This window comes from Alosa pseudoharengus, unplaced genomic scaffold (assembly GCF_046254945.1).
Source record: "Alosa pseudoharengus isolate Yale_2024_CS ecotype anadromous, Long Island Sound unplaced genomic scaffold, YU_APseudo_1.1 YU_APseudo_1.1_scf_1, whole genome shotgun sequence".
Classification (NCBI taxonomy): Eukaryota; Metazoa; Chordata; class Actinopteri; order Clupeiformes; family Clupeidae; genus Alosa; species Alosa pseudoharengus.
The window spans coordinates 36738065-36753768 of NW_027468564.1; the positions used below are offsets into that span (position 1 = coordinate 36738065).

Consider the following 15704-nt stretch of genomic DNA (forward strand, 5'->3'; position numbering starts at 1 on the left):
GCCCAGAGCAGTCGAGAAAGAGACAACGCAATTACGCACGCTCTGCTCCCACCCCCTCCTGCTCCTCCCCTCCCCCACAGAGTTCAAGTTCTACAGTGAAGTGTACTGCGAGAATGGCCGAAAGTTCTAGGAAGAGACCGAAGAGACCTCCATCGCCTCCAGCTAAAAAAAACTCGATCTGCTAACGAATGATGTTGGCAGCATAAGATACTAAAATTACAACTAATGCTAGCTCTACACGATTAGGATAACTTTCAGCTACGTTAGAATACTATCCTCTATCTCCGGTAACGTTATAAGTTGCTTAGATTGTGTCGGGCCTGTTGCAAAATAGCATCACCATTTTCCTTTGAAGCTCTTCAAACATGTCACAATATACCCATGTGTGTGTTTTTATCTGTTTTCACAGGATCAGAATTCCAGTCCAGTCCTCCCCTATGAAGGTGTAACGATTGCATTGCTGTTGCCCAACAGGTAGGAAAATGTAATATAATCTAATTTCAGTAATGTGGCAAAATGCTTAGCTAATGCCCAGGTAGTAATTTGTTTCCTGCTGCAGAGGTTCCTAAAAAGTTGGTCAAGCAAACCCTGCTCCCCAGACAGATGCCAGTGTTGCTGTTTCATAAGCTGTTTGTAATATTTAGAGGAATCTAGTTATCTTTGTAAGTAGGCTTTAAGAAACAGTGACTAGTGACACAGTAGCTTTATGTTTAAGAACTAATTCCAGCAGTTTTCACAATCACAATGGGGTCCCAACCCCCAGATTAAGAGATCCTGTCCTGCTCTGATTTGTTCATGTTCTTTCATTCAGATTGGTGTGTCAACAGGTTGAATTTCCTGCTGCAGATCACCTCTTCATTTCCTGTGGCTCATCAACATGAAGCCTGACTCGTTAGCCCAACTTCTTGCTGTTGAAGACTACTAAGGACTATCCATGTGCCCAGCTGCTTCCCTCCTGCCTCATATAGTCCAAAAGTTACATTTCTATTCATGTTGTTGCACTTGGTAGATGTAAAGTTTATTCCTGTCTTGTAGTTTTATAATAAATACCAAGAATCAGGATTAGTGAAACATTGGTTGTGCCTGAAAGTGTTTTTTTGATCAAGATTGGTATACTAACATCATGCTTTTCTCTCCTGTTCCTGACTTCTTAGAATCTATTTGTTGTTAAAGAGTTGTTTAAACTAATATGTCATTTCAAGTGGTAGCTTTGGCTCTTGACATTTGTGCCCATAGTTTTAAATATGAACTCATAGCCTAAAGGTGCAAAGGAAAAGATGAACATACCATTTTAGTCATAATTCAGGTATTCTTTATGTTACATGAAATGTAGCCACTGTGCTCTTAGAATGGGAAGTTTTATTGTTGGTTGTAGAGGATGATTGTGTAAGGAATAACGTTCTGTAAGGCGGTCATTATCGTGGCATATCTCCCGACAGTGATGCAGCGCTGGCCGTGGCCTGCCGAGTTTCACTTTCCTTGACATTCTCTGGTTATACTTAGCAACGGTCCGGTATTAAAAATTATCAGACCGTAGGACGTTGGGAAGTCCCATCGGAGTGAATGGAGCATTCTACAGTGTAATAAATGGTAACTAGAAAAGCATTTCCTGAAGGAAATACAGTGCATGAAAATGCAAAAATATGATGTAAAATATCATAAAGAGTAAAAACAAACTATATTGGTCGCTAGGTAGATGAGGTTTAATATAGTTGGAATGACTGAACAGTTAAATAGGTGGATAGTTTAAATGGTTAAATTATTTAGGTAGATAGTTGACGATAACTGACAGTTGGAATGGCTCTTGCTAGCAGTTATGCTAACTATGTTAACAAAGATAATAATGGTAACCAAGATACTTAGTTAATTTAGCTAATGTTTTCTAGCAGTTTTTTTTTTAAATGCTAATAATGTTAATGCTGCTAACTATCTGACTTAGCTAACTTAGCTAATAATTTATAGCATTTATGTTAAAATAGTAAGAATGCTAACATGCTAACCATGTGACTTAGCTAACTTAGCTATTCATTTTTAGCAGTTATGTTAACTATGTTAACCATGTTCCACTGATTGCATCTGTATCAACTGATTTCTGCTCAACTAGGCCAACTCTCTCTGTGTCTCCATTCTACAAGGCACATTTCATCCAACTTTCTATCCATTCATCCTCTTCAAACCATTCACTCATCCACCCATTAAACTATCCATCAACATCCATTAAACAATCTGCCTATCAACATCCATTACACTATCTACATTTTTTTTAATATACTCTGTCTCAGGCTTTAAGCATACAATATGGCTCTATTAAGACTGCCGTTAAGCAATTAGAATCCTAGGCCAGGTGGCCAGGCTATATTAAACCTCATCTACCTAGCTCAGTCATTCCAACTATTAAACCTCATCTACCTAGCAAATAATTTAACCTTTTAAACTATCCACATATTTAACTGTTCAGTCATTCCAACTATATAAAACCTCATCTACCTAGTTCAGTCATTCCAACTATTAAACCTCATCTACCTAGCAAATAATTTAACCTTTTAAACTATCCACCTATTTAACTGTTCAGTCATTCCAACTATATTAAACCTCATCTACCTAGTTCAGTCATTCCAACTATATTAAATCTCATCTACCTAGCAAATAATTTAACCATTTAAACTATCCACCTATTTAACTGTCCAGTCATTCCAACTATATTAAACCTTGTCTACCTAGCAAATAATTTAACCTTTTAAACTATCCACCTATCTGTTCAGTCATTCCAACTATATTAAACCTCATCTACCTAGCAAATAATTTAACCTTTTACACTATCCACCTATTTAACTGTTCAGTCATTCCAACTATATTAAACCTCATCTACCTAGTTCAGTCATTCCAACTATATTAAATCTCATCTACCTAGCAAATAATTTAACCATTTAAACTATCCACCTATTTACAGTAACTGTCCAGTCATTCCAACTATATTAAACCACCAAACACACACAGACACACACACAGACAGACAGACACACACACACACACCAAACACACACCAAACACACACAGACACACCACACACATACACACACACACACACAGACACACACACACACAGACAGACACACAGACACACACACAAACACCACACACACACACGAAACACACACACACACAGAGAAAGACAAACAGATACACACACCAAACACACACAGACACACCAAACACACACACAGACACACACACACACACACACCAGACACAACACACACACCACACCACACACACAGACAGACAGACAGACACACAAACACACACCAGACACACCACACACACACCAAACACACACAGACACACCACACACACACACACACCAAACACACACAGACACACACAGACACACCACACACGCACACACACACACACACACACACACACACACACACACACAGACAGACAGACAGACACACACACACACACCAAACACACTCAGACACACCACACACATGTGATTAGATAGAATATCACATATAACTTTAATATGTTTATATCAACAAAGGACAACAGCATTTAATTTGTAAGAAAAAATATACAAATAAACGTAAATGTAATACAAAATGTTTTGTGTGTGCTTGTGTGTGCCTGTAGCATCATGTTAGGTTACATGGCACATGTGCATCTTCAGTGTGCAGAGATCATTCCATTTCACCTTGACCTAAAAGAAACATCCGTTATTGTGTGAGAGTTAGTGCAGGGGGTGTCCACTGCGTTTTGAGACCCAACTGTGAAAACCAATACAGACAGCAGGTGTTGGATGAACTATATCCAGATAATACCATCCACAGTACTTGAAACTTGACCTAGTATAACCTAATGCCTTACCTGTAGGATAAAGTAAAGAACAGGATGGGAATTAATCAGGATGGCACTAGAGAGCTACTGCAGAAATACTTGCCCATGACACTGTAGTGAACAAGCATGTTTCTCTTCTACAAAAAAGTATTTCAAGAGGATTTATCCAGCTGTGCAGGAGTGGTTTGACACATAGGCATTTGTCAAAAAATGAATGTCTCCATGAATGTCCCCAGAAAAGGTCTCACTTGGCAACTCCTGGCCTCGGCCCTCCAACCCTCCTTTCTTTCTCATCCCCTTAATGCTGCAGCCTCCTCTCTCACTTCCTCATATCAGCCTGGCAGAAGCAGATGGGCTCCCTCTGGTGGGTTCTGCTCAAGGGTTCCACCTGATAGAACTGAGTGTTTCCTTGCCACGGTCTGCTTACTTTTAGGGGATTCAGGCTGCATGTTTTGTTCAAAATAAAATATAGAATTTCAAGAGCAATGTATGTTTCATTTATACCATGAAGAAATTCCAGATTCCAGTCACCTGTTTAATACATTTGTAGAAATGCCATTTCATTCATAATAGACACCTAGGCTACAACACCTTTTTAGCATTATATTTGGATAAACAAGCACAATTAAAGGAAATGTGCTGTGAACTGATGCTACTTTTATGAAGAGACTTATTTAACAGTGTTCAGCAGAAGTGTTGCTCTGGCATGGTTCTTAAACTGGGGTACGCCAAGAGTATGGGTGGTGTTGTGCAATGGTTTGCAGTCTGAATTAAACAAACATTTCTAAAACAAACGTTTTAAAATGGGGATATTCAGTAGACCAAGATCTGGCTGTTTATTGGTTGGAATCTACAGCTCGACCTGAGATGTCCTGTCCATTTACAGGAGTACCAGAGTTTGTTTTTTAAGCGCTCACACTTTTTCTGAATTCATCAATAAAAATTATTATCAAGGACTGGAACTTTAATTTCTATATTTTGGTACTGATATTCTATTCTTGTCCTGACATGGGACACAAAAACACCAGTGGTAATACTTAAGAGATAGAATGCTTTTATTGTTTGATTACATTTTCTTTAGAATATCTTTAATTTTTAGCAAAAAAAGTATAGGTATATAAAAATACAATTGCAGGTTGTATGAGGAGAGGGAAACATGATTATCATTTTATTCTGACGTTGAATCACATCCTGCTGACTAAGTACAGGTTATTTTTTATATTAATTGGAGTGCATAAAAGAAAAGACATAAATTAAGAGTGCAGTCCAATATTGAAAGTGACAGCACTTGAACTGACAACCTGAGACAGTTACACTTAAAAAAGGCTTAAAAAAAAGAAATTGAGCCCTGCTTCAAAAGACCCACATAAACCAGTCATTGCAGATGCCTTGTGCCGTCAGAAGTCAATGGTGACCAATACTTAGTGACGTAACAATGTAACAGTGGCGGACCGTCAGGGCCTTCAAAGCCTTCTCTGAAGGCCTAACTATTTTAACGAATAAAAAAAATAGTGTGTTTAATAACATTGTACTTTAGCATTTATTATTTGCTTCTGCTTCTCCTTCCCCGATCGTTCTTGACTACTGATATCCCACCGCTGTCCGATATGTGATTTGATTGGCAGATTGTGAGAACAAATAGTGAGGGGGTGCGATACATTTTTATCCAATCGCACGTCTTCTCTTGTTAAGTCCCGCATCAGAGAGAATCCAAAGGAACTACTCATCCGTGAACCCTTTCCTCCAAACAGTGATTTTTATAATATATATTTTCAACAGTTTTTAGTTGTGGACACCTGGGGGCAGTATTGAGAAAAAAGGGGGAATACATAATTAGGTTCTGCTTTTTTGCTTATGTGGAATAAAAACAAATAATGTTTCATTCAGTGTCCAGGATTTTTATTTTTATTTTCCTGGACAGACCATGAAAATCCTGGACAGGTGGCAACCCTACTGATTGGTGGAAAGGCCGTTATGGTCATAGTTTGAAACTTTCTCTGAGAAAAATATTGACAAAGATGGCGGAGTCTTTTACTGCCTATGGCGAAAATCTTAATGTGATTAAAAACTTTCTTGACGAATATTGGTACTTGTATCAACAAGGATTGGGGTTTATACATCGACGAACTTAGTCAGGGCCAATACACTATCAAATAGACCACTGTAAATGTTAGTTTAAACACTCAAACTTTTCAGGTAGCCGACAGGCTAACCTTTAGCATTTCCGACATTGTATGTCATTACATAATGCAGCTAACATTAGCCTACATGCTGCAACACAGGTATGAAATATATTATGTTTTAGTGAGTGTCCAAAGGGGTGAAAGCCACTTTAAATCGGGTCACATTATTGACTGTTGTGTGTCCGAGAGTCAGAATGTGGGTTTTGTAAGGGCCAGCATGAGGGACAAGACCTACAAAGTTGTGGTAAGTTAAGCAGGGAGGCTGGTAACATTAATGCTGCTAGCAGTGCTAGTTAACATTAGCTAGGCTACTGTAGCCTTCATACTGTATGATTCATATCAATCATTAACCTAGGAATACTTCTTCGTGCATTTAATGAACATTTTGTGTAATAATTCACGGTAATAAACTGAATATGGTGGTCCAAGAGCAGATCATGCACCAGTCCATGCATCAGCCCGACTGAGCAGTGATGACAGCATAGAATGAGTCAGGTAATGTTACGAAGCACTGCCGTTAACATTAACCGCTTTCACACACACACGATATAAAATACACAATGATAAAATTCAATATCAAAACACTATTATTTACACGATTACTCCTGAAATAACTGCTATTAACTGCACATTCACTATATAAAAATCACTGTTTGGAGGAAAGGGTTCACGTGCTGTCGCCGGTTGGAAATGGTTTAAATGGCAAAATAAATCGCGCCGATTTTGCCTATATTATTCAGTGAGGCGCGGTGGTTTATGGGATGAGTAGTTCCTTCGCTCGGAAATGAAAATATGTACACAGTCTTGTACCTTTGACTTTTTTTGGATTTTCTCTTAGTTTTTTCACTCGAAATGATATGTCGTATGCTTATGAGTTATGCCGTAGCTGGTTAGCCTAAGACATGCTGCAAAACTCTTTAGATACGGATTTTTCCAAACGACAAATGAATGGGAATCTTACATCCGGCACCTAACCACATTTTGGCTGTGGGCGGGACTGTGCAGCTCTATACCCGGAACCGTTCATCACGAATTTTGACGCGGTCTGTTTTACGTGATGAACTTCGTGAGCAATTTCTGTCAGTCAGACAGACAGACATTCACTGGAAAAGTACATGTCCAACTGACATGACTATGGTTATAGTTATGAACAGTAAATTGACCGTTTTTGTTTAAAAAAAATATATATATTGATACGCCTTCATTAAGCAAAATAATATAGGCTAATGTAAAGTTACAGTGTCAGCTGGACTACATGTTAGCAAGATGCACATAACGTCAGCTAGCTCTGCACGTAGCTGGTAACCTATGCAGGAATTGCTAAGTTTTGTTTCATGTTTATTTGATAACATAGACTTGTAGTACAGTAGTACTATAGATGCTTGTTATCTGGCCCTTTTCTATATATATAAAAAACTGTGTTTGTGCTGCTTGCAGACTGCAGTGTCTGCTTGGTTACTCTACTGTATGCTAGCTTGAAGTTGTGTTGGAGTTGGTGGCTTTGGTGAAGATGTCTGGATCGGCATCTATGTGAAAACTGTCATTTGTCTGACTTTTTATCTCTCGGAATTTTGTGAAAATTATTGGTGAAATCAGACCAGGCTATCAGACATTCTAAAATAGCCAACAAGCAGTAGCAGCATTAGGGAAATACACATAGATATACGGCAATAAATACATCTGGTGACTTTTATGTATAGCATGGTGGTGTGCTGTGACATTTTTTTAAAAATAATTTTCTGTTGAGACATTTTCTCATAGTGTAGGCCTACCGCGAAATAGCCTACGTTTGGCAAACACTGTAGGATGGCCTATTGTAGTTCCACGTGAGTAATCAGAGAAGCGCAGCACCTAGAACAGTTGCACTGTAACGTTAACGTTAGAGCTACAGCTAAATAGGAGAGCCACAGTCTGAAGCAAGTTTGCTGATGTCAGATTAAACTACTAAATGGTTTGGACACATCATTGTAGACCGGTGGCAGTGCTATATGTGCGTGCGAGTCATGAACATAAAGTAGGCAACCGATAGCCTAAGTATTTCAAACCCATACTTGAGTACACTTGGTGTTCACTTTCAATATGACATGGACTAAATTGCACGTCTTTACTGGACAGCAGCAGGGAGCAGTTTATAATGTACTTGTGAATATGGGTGGTAAATAAATAGCCTAGCAGCCTACTTTGATGCTGAGGATGATCTGTTAACCAATAAGCAATCGGAGCATTAATTGTTTGTGTAACGAAGATTCTTGTGCTACAGAGACTCGTGTAAGAGAGAGAAAACTATTCCCCCCACCATGAAATGCTGGGAAATTGCACACATTTAGACGCTGAAATGTAAAAAAAAAAAAAAAATCTCCACTGTAACGCCCCCTTATTATCATTGAAGGCCTAACCACTGAACGCATGGTCCGCCACTGCGTGTAATATCATATTCCATAATTTTCATGACAGTATGATGTCATGGAAGCTTAGTAACATAATAACATAAGCTGTTATGGTATCTACACTTTATATAAACATGATCATAAAACTAGCTTAGATTTCCTTCAGCGCTCTTGACTGCTATGTAAGGTCAACTAAAATGAAACGCATTTCATAGTCTAATTCTGACGTTCTGTTTTTGTTATTTTAAAGGCCCTTCTGTGGACAGACACTGGAAATAAGCAATAGCTATGCTCTAATGTGTTGCATTGAATAATTGTGTGCAATTCTCTAAATATATTGAACCTGTCCCTATCAAAATAAACATTAAGTAAGTAGTAAGCAAGTAAATAAGTAACTAAGTAAGTAAATAAGCCGCTATGACAACTATCAGTGATGGTAATATGACGCTGTCATATCATTAGACATGAGCAGTCAAAATGACTAACGGAAATCCAGTGTACTGTATCTGACATAATGCCTTTATGACAGGGTTATGTCAGTCTTATGAAGCAGTGCTCAGATAAAGCGTTGCTGAGATCACATTCCATTTGTATCTTCCATATGTGTGGCAGCGTTCTGAGAAAACACCATCGTGTGCATATAAATAGGGCTGTAAACTGGTTTAGGTTTCCTTCAGTGCTCCTGGCAAAAGATGCTTCATTACTGGAGGCGGTAAAGTGCAGAGACAACTGTGGCCAATAGGAGGCAGTACAGGCCGCTGGCAGGTCTGATGCTCGCCCCTCCGCTTGCTGATAGAGATGAGGGACAAGGAGGGGTGGAAAGGTCAGTGTTAAAAACAAGGGTTGATTAAATACTCCTCCACCTCATGCATCCATACTACACACACACACACACACACACAAACAAACACTCACCTAATATAACAAACACAGACACACACCACACACAGACACACACACACACCTAATACATAGTCTCTATATATAATAGTCTCTACAATACTCTATGTGACACACACACACCCCTCTGTAGCATAATTACCAGTAGTGTTGGCCGTCGTGGCTCCCGCTGCAGTGGTTGCCGTGGTTGCGGTGGTGGTGGTGGTGGTAGTGGTAGCCGCCGCAGTTGCTGCGGTTGCGTTGGTGGCGGAGCCGGCGTTCCCGTTGACGTTGGCGGTGGTGGCGGGGGTGGCGCGCCCGCCGGTGAGCCCCAGGCCCAGGGTGTCCAGGTCGGTCTGGAACTGGCGGCTGACCCAGTCCAGGACGATGGCGTTTCTGGAGTAGGTGCTCAGGTCGTTCACGTTGGTGTCACCCAGCAGTCTCTTCACATCCGACACGCTGAGGGTCTGAGAGAGAGGAAGAGGGGCGGAGGAAGATGATGATGATGATGATGATGTCACGGCATATGTGTATTTGTGTGTGTGTGTGTGTGTGGGTGTGTGTATGTTGTTTGAGACTATGTATTGGGGGAGTGTGCATGTGTGTGTGTTTGTGTGTGTGTTTAAGCGTATAGTGTATTAGAGAATATGTATAGTATGTGTGTTGGGGACTACGTATGGTATGTGTATATGTGCATGTTTATGTGTGTATGTGTATGCAATTATGCATGAGGAAGATGATGATGATGATGCCACTGCATATGTGTACCGTATTTTCAGGACTATAAGTCGCACCAGTCAAAAAATGTGTCATGAAGAGGAAAAAAACATATATATTAGTGATGCACCGATGTGAAAATTGTGGCCGATACCGATAACCGATATTAATTTTGCCGTTATGGCCGATACCGATATTTACCGATGTCGATATATCTGTATAGAAAACACATTCTTATGATAATCAAATAAAGAGCTATTTTCCAAAATGCATTTTTTAAAATAATGTTTCAATAGCCTACCTTAGAACACCAGAGGATTACAATATAATAGAATATATCTGTATTATTTTATATCCTAATATAAAAAGAGAGAATACTGAATGTCTGATATTTATGACAGCACTTTATGCAGATTAGCCTATAGGTATGGCACACTATAGGCCTACTATTTATATTACAACTCTCCCTCTTTAATTCAGCTGTGTGGTTGAAGCCTGGAAATATTGTAAACAAAGTAGCATAGTAGCATAGTTGGTTAGCTTATCATAGTCTACTGATTGGACTGTTCAGTTTCCCCATGTGTGTTTAAGTTTAAAGGTAATACTTGTTCTCCTTGGTACAGGCACTTTTGGGAAACATTGGTATTGAGATGATCAGTCAACTTGAAACCAAGAGTTTTAAACAAATATGTGCAGCATGCTAATGTTGCTAAGCAGATTTAATAGTAATTTAGCTAGTCGTCTTCTATGAGTCCTTGCTTTCACGATTGTAATGTTTTATTTGGATTGCGTTGGCCGAGTCGCGCGTGTCCATTGAGTGAGCGAGAGAGAGCGGGGCAAAGAGAGGGGTGTTGTAAAATGGTGTTGCGGCTCCTTTAAGAGAGCTCCGTGTGTGTGTGTGTGGGAAGAAGCTGGGAAGGAGGGAGAGAGTGAGGAAGTGTATCTATGCGACTGGAGCAGAGAGTGTGGAAGTTCAAGTTGGAGTCTGTACACAGTGTGAGCGGTGTTACTGTCCGAAATAAAACTCCATAAAGTTCAGCTCGTGTATTTTACTCATCAGAAATGGGACCGTGACCCCGACTTTATTCTATCTTATAACATCGGCCCTCGAATAACGAATCTCCCCTGCGTTTCTGACTACGGTCTGAAACAAAGCAGGAAAGGTTAACAGGGGGTTTATACTGTTTGGTAAAGTCTACAATGAAAGCAACGTAGGCTACCGCCAAGTAAAGCGGGAGATGTGTGTTGTTTATGCGGCCGCGTAAGCTGCAAAGCACTGCTAGACACTAGAAAGGGTGTGTCGGTTCTGCCTTTTCACACCGCGACAGGTTTGTGGATATGACTGTTGCGATTTCAATTTTGAATCGCATATCGTTACAGCCCTATTAAATTCCTATTGACCATATAACTACATTCTGCCTGATACAGTTATATTTAGCCTACCGCGAGAGATGTAGTGCTAGGCGTGACATGCAAGCCAGCCATCAACTTGACTGCAAGCAACGCGAGCAGCGCGATACAACGCAACGTTTTGAAAGAACTTTTGTCAGATGCCCAGTGTCTTCTTTCTGTCAGTTTTGTTGCCCTGCTATTTTAAATAAGAAATATGATGCAATAGAAGGGCATATTTAACGGATTCAGTGTAGACAGATAACACGCTTGGATCGCTACACACACGTCAAATACACAGGAATGATTATCGGCCTGTTCACATCGGCCCTATTTTGACATCGGACCGATACCGATGTGTAAAAAAATTACCATATCGGCCGATATTATTTCGGCGGCCGATATATCGTGCATCACTAATATATGTAAATATATATATGTTGCACCTGAGTCGCAGGACCAGCCAAACTATAAAAAAAAGTGTGACTTATAGTCTGGAAAATACGGTGTTTGTGTGTGTGGGTGTGTGTATGTTGTTTGAGACTATGTATTGGGGGAGTGTGCGTGTGTGTGTGTGCGTGTGTGTGTCAGTGTATAGTGTATTAGAGAATATGTATAGTATGTGTGTTGGGGACTACGTATGGTATGTGCATGTTTATGTGTGTATGTGTAGGCAATTATGCATGAGGTGAGTGCATTTTATTAGGTGTAAAGCGTAATGTAGTGATTTGCTTTACAGTCAGAGAATCAACTTTAGCAATAACGCTGTTCTTTTCTGTTAAAAATGTGCTTCGGTGTTTTTGAATATGCAGACCCTCACTCACCTGAATGACACGCTGGTCTAGACCGAGGAAGGTGTTAATATCCATGTTGACACTGGAGGAGGCCAGGGTTCGTACAAAGGACTCGGTGGCACCACCTGAGCAAGAACACAAGAACAGGAGAACAAAAGAAAAATGAGAACATGAGAACATGGGAACAAAAAAACACAAGAAAGTGAGAATAAAACAACATGAGAATAAAAGACCATGAGAACATGAGAATAAAACAACATGAGCATAAAAGAACATGGGAAAAAAAGAACACGAGAAGGTGAGAATAAAACAACATGAGAATAATAGAGCATGAGAACATGAGAATAAAAGAACATGAGAATAATAGAGCATGAGAACATGAGAATAAAAGAACATGAGAATAATAGAGCATGAGAACATGAGAATAAAAGAACATGGGAACAAAAGAACACAAGAACATGAGAACAGTGTGTTTGGCCATACCCAGGTAGGACTGGATGAGTTGGTACTGCGTGGGTGTGACCGTGGTGGTTGACCTCTTGGTGGTTCTGGTCTGATTGATGAAGGCGGCCTGGGCAATGGGGAACAGGACCTTCTTTTTGTCCAGGCTACAGCTGCTGACGGGCAGCGCATCTGCTTGCCTGGAGTCAGGAAGATCAGGTTTAGCACAGAGGAGAACTGGTGTACTCAACATCAGCGTTCTAATATCCATCCCATAATACTCTACATGCTTACATCACTTACAGCTTCCTACTGGTTCCTATTACCATTGTGAATGCAAAAAGGTTCTCATTGAACAGAACTTTTTCCATAAAGGTTCTTTTATCTCTGTTCCTTTTCTATGTTATGTTCTTCAATGCTCACTAAAACTAAGAAGGTTGTCACTGATCCAAACTTTTTTTGTAAATGTACTACTATCCAGACCAGCCCATAATACTTTCTGAGAAAGTCCAGCCCATAATACTCACTGCAGGCTGCTGGAGGTGATGTTCTCCAGAACGCCGCTCTCCAGGGAACACACACCAGAACCGCCCAGAGAATTCAGAACCGAACTGTCAATGCTGTTCGACGCAGCAAGGTACTTAGTCATGATGGCTTTGGTCTAAGGGAGAGAGAGGGAGAGAGAGAGAAAGAAAGAGAGAGGTGAGAGGGAGGGAGGGGGGGCAATGTGTTTATTTATTTTAATATATGTAGAACATGTTAAGTCAATGTGTTTTATTAAATGTGTGTATTACATTAGCTGTGTATAGGCATTCTACAAGTGTATATCCATTAGTGTGTGTGTACATTAAAGTTCCTCTCAACAATGAGTACCGGCCTCGTACACCAACCTGATTTTCTGACCAGTCTCCGTCCGACGTCTTCATCAAAGAGGACAGCGTGTCGATTTTGGTGATGTTCCACTTGCTGATGTCATCAGTGGTCGCCCCACGGGACACAGGCCCCAGCATCTGGACCACGTCGTCTGAGAGGCCATCTGGGTAGACCTGGGTGAGAGAAAACAAAAACAAAACAAAACAAAACGAAACAGAGAAAAGGGTTGAGGGACTAAATGAATCTTACATACACACACATATACAGAATAGCCCTAAAAATGAACTTAAACAAATGCACTAACTGTCTATTGTAACCATTGTCCACCCTAGAAGAAGGGTTGCATGCCTCACATAATGGCTCCCTTTCTGATGATCTAACAGCCATTTTGTTTCTACATCTGCGGCCATCTTGTTTCGGCAGTTACCTGATTTAACTTCTTCAGAATGATCTGATGGTAGTCTTTCTGATCGGTCTTGTCTGTGATCTCTGGTAGATTGTCCTTGAGGACGGTGAGGCTCAAGCAGGCGTTGAACTGTGTGGCGTCATAGTCGATGGGGAAGGCGTCATCATTGATCTGGATCTGGGTGATGGCTCCAACGGTGCACTCGATGGCTACAAAGAAATGGACGGTTTCAGGAGTTCAATAAACAGCTCAAACACCACAAAGCTCTGAAGGGAGCGGCAAAATGTTCTAATAAAGACTTTGCTGTTGCTGTGTTTTTACGAATGATTTTGATTTTTGTAAAGAAACATTTGGATTGGCTGGACGAAGAAAAAGTGGTAGCCTAACACATCACATTAAGTCAGTATCCATAAAGCATTCACATTCAGCAAACACATTCACAAAGGGTTATTAGTGTTCATAAAGCCTCATAATGATTGACATAAAAGTATATATACCTATTTATACAGAGTTATGACTGCACTAATGATGTGTTATGATGTTACTACATAAGCCCTTACAGCTTGAAGTATTGCAATGTATTGCAATGTGAAGCTTCTTTTACCTCTAATGTCATCACTGATGTCATCATTGCTATTATCAAGAGGTAAATAAGCTTTCTTTACCTTCTTTGCGATACTTGAACTTGAATTGTTATACTGTAGATTTATGTTAATCAGTATAAGGCATTAAGAATATTTCATAACCTTTAATACATGTGTTTATAATGTTTTGTGGATAAAGTTAAAGTATTGTGAGTTTAAATATTGTGAAAGTTTAAGTGTTGCAAAAAAGCTTGGTGTCATTTCTGTGTTCATGAACAAAAAAATAAAATAAATAATTGTCAGGCATAAACACACCCAGCAAGCATGTCTACTCACCTGTGTCACGTTTAGCTCGATGAGCCTGCTGGAATTCTCTCTTTATGTTTTGGATCTTTCTCCTGGGAACACCTTGGCTTCTCAGCTGTTTGATGAAAGGCTTTATGAATCTGCGGGCCTCATTCTGCGGAGGTGGTGAATAAACAGACACAAATTCACACAAGTTACACAAGTTTGGAAATTTACACAAGTTTACAAGTTACACAAGTTTTCAAATTTACACAAGTTTACAAGTTACACGGTAACACTTTATAATAACTACACACAATTAATCATTTATTAAGCCTTTGTTACTTATTAGTTAATAGTTTTTTCATCATTAGTAATTTCTAATTTATCATCAGTAAAGCATTTGTAAAGCATTTGTTCACACAGTTATAAATAGTTTGTTCATAGTAAATAAGCCTATATCTAAAATAAGTTTATACATTATTGTTAAAACTTAATAAATTATGCAATAATATGTTTTTGATTCCATTATTTAACAGTTGTTACATACACATGCACTAATGATTAGTTAGGGTGAGGATACATATTTTATAAACCACTTCCTAATACTATAATTAATAATTAACTCAGGAGTTACAAGTGGTTAGTTAATGATATTTTGTGAGCTCATCTAAAGTGAGGACGTTTTATGCCTTGCAACACATTTACAAATGAGTTATAAAGTACACTTGCATTTATTCATTTAGCCGACACTTTCACCCAAAGTGACTTACACATGTCAATGAAATTAAAGGGCAAGGCCACATTGGTGGACGCCTGGGTTTGAACCCCCAACTTTATGGGTTACTGTATGTTAACCTGGCTCCGTCTACACTACACTACCTCTGCCCAGTGGTATTATAACAGTCAATTAAAAAATATAATAT

The 15704-nt window shown here is 39.5% G+C and overlaps 1 protein-coding gene and 1 long non-coding RNA gene across 2 annotated transcripts in view; one reads left to right on the top strand and one right to left on the bottom strand.

The window, feature by feature from the left end:
- The first annotated feature begins 402 nt into the window (after positions 1–402).
- Positions 403–1060, top strand: LOC143127182 (uncharacterized). The gene is made up of 2 exons (XR_012987531.1): positions 403–474; positions 812–1060. It is a non-coding gene; the product is annotated as an uncharacterized LOC143127182 (long non-coding RNA).
- A 7232-nt stretch (positions 1061–8292) lies between these two features.
- Positions 8293–15704, bottom strand: part of LOC143126819 (uncharacterized) — a 35182-nt gene continuing 27770 nt past the window's right edge. The window contains exons 40-47 of the mRNA XM_076288289.1: positions 14830–14953; positions 13931–14118; positions 13521–13676; positions 13158–13291; positions 12673–12830; positions 12220–12314; positions 9453–9756; positions 8293–9199 (exon numbers count right to left, since the gene is read on the bottom strand). Of these exons, the coding sequence (XP_076144404.1) occupies positions 9111–9199; positions 9453–9756; positions 12220–12314; positions 12673–12830; positions 13158–13291; positions 13521–13676; positions 13931–14118; positions 14830–14953 (1248 nt within the window). The 3' untranslated portion in view covers positions 8293–9110. The remainder of the gene's footprint in view (positions 9200–9452; positions 9757–12219; positions 12315–12672; positions 12831–13157; positions 13292–13520; positions 13677–13930; positions 14119–14829; positions 14954–15704) is intronic.